The 10389-nt window shown below is 33.3% G+C and overlaps 1 protein-coding gene across 3 annotated transcripts; it reads left to right on the top strand.

Annotated features, from left to right (window-relative positions):
- Positions 1–1541: 1541 nt before the first annotated feature.
- Positions 1542–9240, top strand: LOC120166738 (UDP-glycosyltransferase TURAN-like). 3 transcript variants are annotated; one of them, XM_039175953.1, is made up of 17 exons: positions 1549–1655; positions 2061–2173; positions 2925–2958; positions 3277–3332; positions 3422–3562; positions 5731–5879; positions 5956–6045; positions 6149–6215; positions 6291–6354; positions 6436–6550; positions 7006–7172; positions 7250–7360; positions 7473–7534; positions 7653–7705; positions 7810–7885; positions 8664–8792; positions 9069–9240. In XM_039175953.1, the coding sequence occupies exons 2-17, from the start codon at positions 2081–2083 to the stop codon at positions 9090–9092; spliced, it is 1431 nt and encodes a 476-aa protein (XP_039031884.1). In that variant the 5' UTR covers positions 1549–1655; positions 2061–2080; the 3' UTR covers positions 9093–9240. The 3 variants fall into 3 exon arrangements, with proteins under 3 accessions (XP_039031885.1, XP_039031884.1, XP_039031886.1); XM_039175954.1 differs by lacking the exon at positions 7250–7360 and having other exon boundaries at positions 1542–1655; XM_039175955.1 differs by lacking the exon at positions 3277–3332 and having other exon boundaries at positions 1552–1655.
- The last annotated feature ends 1149 nt before the right edge of the window (positions 9241–10389 follow it).

Here is a 10389-nt window from a genome sequence, read left to right as displayed (position 1 = left end):
TTATAAAAGTATAAAACTGTTGAAGGTTAATAGTAGTAAGAAAGTTTAGGATTTATAAAGTTATTCTTACACTTCCAAAAATTTTAATGATCTTAAATTTTAGATTTTAAATATTTATCGATGGATTGATTTAAACTAAAGCTTCCATTCCCAAAATTTAGGACATGACGATATATGTTCACTTGAAATTCAATGAATTACAAGTATTAAAAAGCAACACTGACGATTATGATGATAAAGAGTGATGACGATACCAAATTTAATATATATGAAAAATAAATATAATTAGGGTTTAGTCGTTTAAACTACTTTGATATTGTCTTTGCAAAAATGACATGTCAACAATGTGTATCATCTTTATTTAAGAATCTAAGGGGTTGTTTGTTTACCTCTTAATGGAACCATTCAGTGCTGAATGTTGAACCGTTCAACATTCAGTACGTTTGTTTCTCACATCTAAATGATTCAGTGTTGACTGATTCAACAAAACAGTGCTGACATTCAGTACGTTTGTTTCTCACATCTAAATGATTCAGTGTTGACTGATTCAACAAAACAGTGCTGAATGATTCAGTACAGAAGTACATTCTGAATGATTCAGAGCCATTATCAAATAACATGTCACATTCAGAGCTAATTCATACAGAGCCTCTGAATCATTCAACATTTGAATCATTTAGCACTTAATCATTCTGAAGTAAACAAACAGTCTCTAAGTCTTTATTTTTAAACAAAATTGATAAATAACTTATTTTTGTGATATACAAATATTTATTTTTATTTATGATCTAAAATTAAAAAATTATCAAATGTAAATCAATATTAATATTTTTTAAATAAGCATTCATTCAATTATAATTGTAGTATTATTTTTTAAATTAACTAAATATTATATTTATAATTAAAAATCAAACATTTAATTGAAAATAAAATTTATAATTTAAAGTCGTACTACAAAATTTTCGAACTGAATAAATACGAAATTCAAGTTATAAAAATCAAATATATCTTATAGAGTTGGGTTCGAGTCAAATTATCATCTCTAAATAATAGTTGAATTAAAAACATTAAATGATTAAGAGTTGAACTTGAACCTAAATAATAAGATTGACAAATAAAAAGATTTATTTTGTAATAATATATCAAAAATTTTATATATACTCGATTGGACTTATATCTAATTCAATCTGAATTGATCCGAAAATCTAAATGTTGATCGGAATCAAAATTAACCAATTTGATATTGTCTCGACTCGAAAATCAATTATTTCGCTATTGTCTTAACTCGAAAATTGATCAATCTAAAATTGACTTAACTAAACCCGAAACAAATCTATTCGATATTGACCTAATCCGATGGCCGACCTAAACTAACTTTTCATAGACCAGAACCAAGATTGAATACCGGAATCAAACCTAATTCAAATATAGTTTAGATCCAAATAAGATCCGATTGACACTAAAATAATATTATTTTCGACATATGAAGAACTAAGCTAATCCTATAAATAAAAGATGAAGAGTTACTAAAAAAATGTGTTCCTTGTTCAAAAAATTAAGTCTTTCCAAAACAATCCGACCTACTGTCATCCCCTCCTAAGAACTTGTCTTCAAGTTTCCGACTGATCAATCAAAATATCAAGAAATTAAATAAGGTAACTTTTTGAAACCCTAAACTTAATTTGACGATTTCTACTTGTGTCGTGGGATTTCAATTTTTGTCTCGGCTTGTGTTATCTGCTCTCTACCTCTGAATCGTTCTGTCATATTTCATGTCAAGTCTTCGATCCCACTGCTTCTCAATCTGATTCATTGATTTTCTTTTATATGATTCGGTTTAGCTGAAATAACGGATCGTGATCTCCCCTATTTTCTGCTACACTATTATTAGTGCCTTTGATTCTTGGTGTGAAAATTTTCTCACACTGCTATTGAGGTCCTTACTCGCTACTGCGAAATAGTGGCTACCAACACTGTTCGATACCACGAAACCCAAAAATTCAGAAATTTTAGAAGATAGCTGAAAATTTTGGGTTGACATCCTGACTACATATTTGTAGGGTAAAAGGAAAAAGAAAAGATGGGGAAGAGGGGAAGAGCATGCTTGGTGGTTCTAGGAGATCTTGGCCGTAGCCCTCGTATGCAGTATCATGCCCTTTCACTTGCACGCCAGGTATTGAACTAATTTTCTTTTGTAATCTGGATTTAGGGTTTTGTTCTTTGAAATTAATTGTTTTAACATGCTTGATATTTTGGTTGAGCTGAAACATTTACATTAAGCAAAATGGAGTTTAGTTGATGGGAAGGGAACAAATTCGAAAAAATTCATTCTAACTTCTTTATGTGATATCAATGTTCTTCGATGCTCAATCCTTGGTGGATAGGCCCAACCGCCCAAGTCATTACCATAGTTTTTGGAAGTCTTGGAAGGAAGAAATTACTTCTGATAAATATGGGCTTTAAAATTTCTGAGTTATCATACTTTCAGTTATCGGATTTAAAGAATTTTTTTTGTAAGGTTAGCTCTTGTAAAGTTAGCTCACTACTAAAAGTTTAGTTGCAAATAAGTGCTTTGTTTCCTTTTTTTCCCTCTCTTGCCCAAATAGGCACCCTCTCCCAAGTCCCATCATATCCTCTCATATCTGCCACACTGCAGATACTTGCCCGATGTAATGACATACTTTTCCTACATGCTCTACAAATAGTAGAAAAACCGAACATGGTAAAGATAGCATGTTACCTGTTCTAGGAGGTTCAATTTGTCTTAGAAACGAAGAAAAAGAAAATTGTAATTCGGGTTATCATGTAAAATATCTTTTTTTTGTGTGTAATAAATTATGTGTAGAACTCCCATTAAAAGAAAAGTACAATTTAAATAAATGAATAAGCTGCTCATTTCTGATTACAATTTTTTTTTTTTGCAGGCATCCTTGGAAGTGGATATTGTTGCTTATGGAGGTATACCTTTCTACATAATGATGAGTTAAATTGCTTACATTTTCTTCTTTCACTTCTCTGCCGTGGAATATTTATTTTAGTAAAATTTTATTAGGAGATAATCATGTGTACTGAACAGTTTATATCAAGAAAAAACTTAGGGAAATATTCCTATAGGATGGAAGACTGGAAGTTTACTGAACCTAAATTTTGCATTATGCAGTATGCACTAAATGTGAGAGAGTATTCTTTTCAAAATATAAATTTAAAGATACTATCTTAATAATTTATTATTTTAATAAATTTACTAATTGAATATGAATTTCAATGTTTTGATAGGTTCGGAACCCCACCCTGCTGTTATAGAGAATGAATCTATTCATATTCACACTATGGTATCGTCTGGAGGAATAATGTTGGGGCTTAGTTACTATTACAAGGCTATTAATGTCTGTTATTTATTTATTTTCTTATTGATCCACAGATACAATGGCCAAAAAACTCTCATAGCTTGCTAAAGATACTTTATCCACTGATGCTCTTATTGAAGACTATCATTCAATTTATAATGCTTATTTGGTTTCTTTGCTTCAAAGTTCCTCCTCCTGATGCTTTCATAGTGCAGGTGAGCTTTTATTTTCCACTAGAGAGAGTGCAAGTTCTGTTTTCTCAAATTGTTTAGAACAAATAGTCTTAGCTGCTATTAAATGTTGCTATGGCGTTTCCACCAGAATTTGTAGAATCCTTTCAATGGAATATGTCTTTCAAAGATTTTGATGTACTATTTTTCTGTATCAAAGTTTTAAGTAGAGATTAAACATAAATTAGCTCTTCTATTAATTGCTCGAGAGGCTAAGAATAAATGCTTTCTAAAGCTTGAGTGATGAGTGGCAGCTTATTGGTTACAACATTATTGGTGAACATAGATGACATCGTAGTAGCCGGTAATGATGTTGAAGAAATGTCTTCTGAAGGAATTTGACATCAAAGAACTAGGAAAACTGAAATACTTCCTAGGCATTGAGGTAGCACGTTCAAAGCAAGGAATCTTCATCTCCCAACAGAAGATGTCCTTGACATGCTTAAAGAGACAGGAAAAATTGGTTGTAAACAAGTCGAAACTCCAATTGAAATAAATCATGAATTATGTGATGCCCCTGAAGAGCCTACAATAGATAAAGGATCCTATCAAAGGATGGTTGGAAGATTGATTTATCTATCACACACAAGACTAGATAGAGCATTTACGGTGAGTGTAGTCGGCCAGTTCATGCACAATACCAAAGAATCACATTTTAAAGCTGTAAATAGGATATTTTAATACTTGAAAGGCAGCCTTGGAAGGGATTTTGTTTAAACATCAAATGAATCCAGGCTTTCACTAGAAGCATACAGACATAGATTATGCAGCAAATTTGGGAATGAAAAACAACCTTCAATGCAGCAAAGAAGGGATCTGAGCAAGAAAGATCTTTGTCCTGAGAGAGAGAGAAAGAGAGAGAGCGAGAGAGAACTTGAAACGTCAACCTTCCTCCAGTGAGGAATGGACAGTCTTGTCAACAATCTGAGCAACAAAGTATTAAGGAGAACGTTAAGGGAACTCTTCCATTTCCATGGTCCAGTCATTAGGGTTTTTATCCCGAGTGTTATGAACAAGCCAAAGTATAAAACTTCTACTTTCGCCTTTGTTCATTTTGCGAATGAGTCTGGTATGATGAATGCTACTGCGAATAATAATGGATCATGGATTGATGGAAAGAGAGTCTCAGTGGGTGTTGCCAAATATCAGAAAGCTCGAAAGGGAGAAGGCGCTACAGGTAAAGTCCAGGTGGAAGCTAAACAGTTAGCTGGTGGTGAAAAGAGGATATCCAGAGAGGGAGGTGAGTCTCCAAGAAGTGTAAGGGATGACAGATCCTACAAAGAAGTATTGGTTTCGGAAGAGAAGGTGATGAATGGACCTGGAACCTTGGAGAACAGAGGGTGTAATCGGCAAGTTTCAACAAGGATGAAGAATGTTTGGGAGATGCGCATCCCTCTAGAGGACTAGAGTTGGATGGAACGTTCTTTAACTGGGATTATCAAATCGTCCTTTGAGTTGGAGCTGGTGCAGCAGGCATTATCAAGTGGAGGAATAGAAGCGAAGGTCGCCAGGTGGGGCTATGCATGGAACTCGTGCGTACAGACTGTCCATTCCTCACCGGAGGAGTCTTGGTGGAGATCTCTCTCTCTCATGACATCCTTTGTTATTGAGAACAGAAAATAAGAAGATTTCCAGTGTTTTTTCTTCTGTTATGAGTTTTCTCTTCTGTTTTCTGTTAGTTGTTTATACGTTTTATTCATGATGTACCAGTGTTAGTATTGACATCATATAAGGCCAATATCGATAAGTGGTGATGGGACCCTATCATCGTAATTTTGTGTTTGGTATGCATAGCATCCTGTTTGGATTTGGTCTATGCAACTGGGGGTAAAACTCTTCTCTTTCTTATAAAGCCACTGCTTTCCCAATGTTTCGACCATAGACCTAGGAGTTAAAAATCTCAAGTTGCGACTTGAAACTTTGTAATGTTCCTTTGTAGGTCATGTCTTATCATCTTATTATATTTCCCATGTTATCAGTTATCATATTTTTCAGTTAGCTGTTTTTTCTCCTCATTGCAGATTTTAAAAGCTGTACATGCCTGATTTTTCATTAGAAATTTTTTTGCTAGGTCTTGCATATTCTTTATTTTATGGAATTCTTTTTTTCCTTCTCCATAAAAAATATCTTGGATGTTTCCTCCATTTGTGCAGAATCCTCCTTCTGTTCCGACATTAGTAGCTGTAAAATGGGTGAGCTCATTGAGAAAGTCAGCGTTCATTGTTGATTGGCATAATTTTGGATATACCTTACTTGGTTTGTCTGTGGGAAGAAGCAGCCCATTTGTCTCAATATACCATTGGTGAGTAATTTTGAAGAGGACCTTTCTTGAGTTGTTTGATGGATGTATGTGATTTTAATTTTAAGTATCTCCTTAGTTTGGAGAAGCGTTATGGGCAGATGGCAAATGGTTCCCTATGTGTAACAAGGGCAATGCAACATGAATTAGCTCAAAAATGGGGAATTAAGTAAGATTTCCAGCTCATTGTTGGTTACTTATTTTCATTTTTTGATGAAATTTTATGGGAAAATGTATAATTATATTGCATGTTATAATGGTTAAATTTGTAGAGCCACAGTTTTATATGACCAGCCTCCCGAGTTTTTTTGTCCAACTTTACTTCAGGAGAAGCATAAGGTGAGGTTTATGTTTTTAAGTTTTCATAAAGCTTTCTGCTCTAATATCTATTTTGTAATTGTGTTCCATTCTTAGTTGTTTTGTAGATTAAATAGAGATCTTTGTCATCCTCTTGGTGTTCGAGATTGTGTAACTATTAGTAAGTCTAATAAATAATTGAATTTACTTTTGATTGAGCAGCCTTAGAGAACACTGTTGACTGATTTCATCCGTCATGCAGCAACTACAGGAATTGGGTCCGATGACCAAAATGAAACATTATTTACAACTCAGGTTGGCTCTGATATCTTATTGAAGCCAAGCAGGCCTGCTCTTGTTGTTAGCAGTACAAGTTGGTGAGACCATCCTTTGTGAAAGTTCTATTCATGCACTCCGTGCACTCAATTTTTCTACGTTTCTTTTCTTTTTTGTTGTACCCTTAATTACCCTAGCATTATTAAGCTTTAATCATGTTAGAGTGATAATTGGAAGGATATGCTGATAGATGGTAGTCTGTGGAATTAGAAAAATGCTCAAATCGATCAAGTTTGGTTCTTAAAATTGACTTTTTCATGATATTTGATTTTCTAATATGTTGCTGACTTATGATGGTTTTCTGATGGCAACTTCTGATTGAAATTATTTTTTTGGTTGCTTTGGATCCTAGATGGTAGAAGTTTATCTCCCGTTCTATTTTCATATTACTTAATGTCATTTGCAACCATTTCCTTCCTTTCATTGTAGTTATACTCGTAGAAGTTTATCTCCTAATCAATTAAGTAATTCATTTTAGAGAATAACATCTTCCCAGGACGCCGGATGAAGATTTTGGGATTCTATTGGAAGCAGCAGTAATGTATGATAGACGAGTTGCTGCTCTATTGGATGAAAATGATTCCATTGATGAAGGGGTCCTCTGGAAGGAGATCTCTCGTGGAAAGCAATACCTGTACCCAAGGTTGTTGTTCATCATTACAGGTAATGTTTCTGTATGTCCTAGAAGCATGAGCTTTCTGTGCTCCATTTTTTCTTAAAAATTTCCAATCTTCATTTAGGCAAAGGTCCTGAAAAGGGGAAGTATGAAGAGAAAATAAAGAGGCTAAATCTTAAACGTGTTGCATTTCGTACCATGTGGCTGTCAGCTGAGGATTATCCATTGCTTCTTGGTATGATATTTTTCATCTATTTCTCTGGCGTTCCTTGTAGTCCATTAGGAAGAATGGAAAAGTGCTTCATGAATCATGCTACCTGTTTGACATTTCTTGCTTCATTTTACAGGTTCAGCAGATTTAGGTGTTTGTCTGCATACTTCATCCTCAGGATTAGACCTTCCCATGAAGGTATGTCATTATGGAGTTCCTTTTAAAGCCTTATTAGGATAAAGAACATTGCAGTGATAGAACTTTCTGACTTCACTGAAACCTTTTGGCCATCACTAAAACTTGTGTTGGATTGTAGGTGGTGGATATGTTTGGTTGTGGACTTCCAGTATGCGCTGTTTCCTACTCTTGGTAAACTTGTGTCGCACTTATCATTTCATGGTTTATTGGCTTGTAATTTGATTCCTTTTAATGCTAAACTCTCTCTAGTAATCTGCTACGTTTGACTTCTGAAGCATTGAAGAACTTGTTAAAGTTGAGAAAAATGGACTGCTCTTTTCATCGTCATCTGAGCTAGCTGATGAGCTCTTGGTAAGTGTTTTGTACTTCAGAAAGACAATTGGTACTTTCAAGTAAAAACGGATAATTCACTCTCTTGGTACAACCCGCCCTTCAGGAATTATGGTAATTCTTTTTAAGCATCCATTCACCTAAATCTAAATTATTTGTTGGAGCAGCATTGTGGGCAAATTGAGAATAACTCCACTACACTTCACAATGCTCCTCCCGCGTGTCTAAATATGACGAACTTAATCCACGACAACAAATTCCCCAAAAATGAACAGTCATACATGACTGCGTCATGATGACTCTCAAACCGTAGCTCCTTTTGCCCTATGAGCTACACGTGAGGTGGAATGTAGTGGTAATATCCCACATCTGTCGAGTATTAGTCTCCCTCCACTGATTACCCATTTGGTTTAGATTGGAATGCTCGATAACGTTTTCTTAAAAAACGAAGAAGAATAATCCCCTAGTATTGTTCATCTGCCAAATTCCTTAAAAATTCTCTGCTTTTCTTTCCCTCGGCCTATTGGTTCAACAACACTAATAATTAAAGCAGTTTGCCAAGGTGTCTTTGGGATGGATTTACACCAATTGTACCCACAAATTCTTTGATTTGGAATCTGGTCCTAGTGTCTCAATGTGATCTTTGTTAGCTCGCGTTTGGCTGTTAAACCTTATTATAATCTTGATCCGGGATAACTAATTATGTAGTTGATTGTAAACTGTAATTTTATTTCTGACTGTTACAGTTGATGATTTCTAATATTTCTTGGTTTTCAATTCTACTTGTGAACTTTGGCAGATGCTCTTCAGGGGCTTTCCAGATGAATGTGATACTCTGAAATCCCTCGAGAATGGTGCACTGGAAACAGGTTCTTCAGCAAGATGGGCCACTGAGTGGGAAGAACATGCTAAGCCGTTAATATCAGAGGTTAGATCCTTAAGTTATTATTATATTATTATTATTAAAAAAAATTAATCTTTTATATGATGTTTCTCAATAAACCGATGTCAAATAAAACAGTATGATCTTGAACCATAGAAGGATAGTTACCTGATTTATATCTGTAGTGGAAAGTATTACTCATTTCTCTCCCTTTCCTACCATACTGGGTGTATTACCTTTCACCATGTATTTTCTAACAAAAAAGCAAGTTTTCCTTTAATTTTCTCATTTTCATTTCAAGATGTGGACTTGAATTTGCAGGTTATATCCAGAAACTTGAAATAATCAGCTTCAGCTATCTTGTGTCAAAGGGTTTTAAAGCTACCAATCCCTGCCAACTGCCTCATTTGTTAGTTTATAAACAAAGTAATTGCTACACTGGACATGCTTACTCCATTTTCCCAGGCAATCCTTTGATTAGAACACTGTAGATTACAAGTCTTTTTATTTTTTTTATTTTTTGGATTATAGTATTTATAGTTACAAAGTGCGGTTTGGATGTTTAAAGGGATAATGACCCGTGAAATGTGATATATATACATGGTTGCTAGTGATTTGTTACTCATTGATCATAGTGAAAAAGATCACCCCGGGCTCCCAGGGATCTTTCATTTCATGTTTACATTAAGGGGCGTTCGGATTGGGGAATGTGAGATTATCATGGGAATAAAATCTACATTCTCCCGTTTGGATAACCTGAGAATTTCATTCCCGGTAATGTAAGATTATCAATAGTAGATTATTTTGAGTATATTACTGGGAATGTTATTACCTCATTTTCTTTAGGTATTGTTGGATTACCGGCGTTTTGGACTAAAATGTCTTTAATTTTTTTTTCAAAAATATCCTTTTTTTTGTCATTGAATAATAAAAATTCGACGAATGTTAAATTATAAATTTATCCTTAAATTATTTTAGATTTATAAAAAAATTTATAATTAAAATTTTATATGAAATTTATAGGTTAAAATAAAATTTTACACTTTTATTAAATATTTTATATTTATATTTTGTAAAAAAGTTATATAAATTTTATGAATTTAATTTTTTAAGAAAAATATATAAATATTTTCTAACTTGTTAAAAAATAAATATATAATAAAGATAATTTGGTTAAATACATTTTATAATTTTTTATTCCTTTAATTAAATATGATAATTTTACATTCTTGTTAAACCAATTAAACACAAAATACAATATTCTCAGTAATTCTATTCCTTAATAATATTATATTTTCATTGGTAATCTTATATTCCGTGAACCAAACACACCTAAGGATAAATTACATCATTCCTCGTTGAACTTTCTTTTATTTCACTAACTTTACTTTAAATGTTTTCAATTTTCATTCAACTTTATACATTAAATTTTTTTACTTATTCCATCATTAACTTTCTAATGACACTATGACGTGGATTAAATAAATATTTTTTAATTATTAATAAAATTAAAAAATTAAAATTTCCTCCACTTTCATTTAATCTTCTTCCTCCTTTTCTCAATCTCTCTCTTTCTTTCTTCAACTTGAATAAATCTAGATTTCGGTCATCATAATTGTTTGATTATCGTCGGTTATTGTGT

The sequence above is a fragment of the Hibiscus syriacus genome, unplaced genomic scaffold (assembly GCF_006381635.1).
Source record: "Hibiscus syriacus cultivar Baekdansim isolate YM2019G1 unplaced genomic scaffold, ASM638163v2 tig00111644_pilon, whole genome shotgun sequence".
Taxonomy (NCBI): Eukaryota; Viridiplantae; Streptophyta; class Magnoliopsida; order Malvales; family Malvaceae; genus Hibiscus; species Hibiscus syriacus.
Note: the sequence above shows the minus strand (reverse complement) of the source record. Positions and strands in the feature narration are given on the sequence as shown.

Bases quoted from the DNA above. Each gene is read 5' to 3' on its own strand.
- LOC120166738 (XM_039175953.1), top strand. From the start codon at position 2,081: ATGGGGAAGAGGGGAAGAGCATGCTTGGTGGTTCTAGGAGATCTTGGC. The intron at 3,563-5,730 runs GTGAGCTTTTAT...CCATTTGTGCAG, and splicing joins CTGATGCTTTCATAGTGCAG to AATCCTCCTTCTGTTCCGAC. The intron at 8,793-9,068 runs GTTAGATCCTTA...TTGAATTTGCAG, and splicing joins CTAAGCCGTTAATATCAGAG to GTTATATCCAGAAACTTGAA.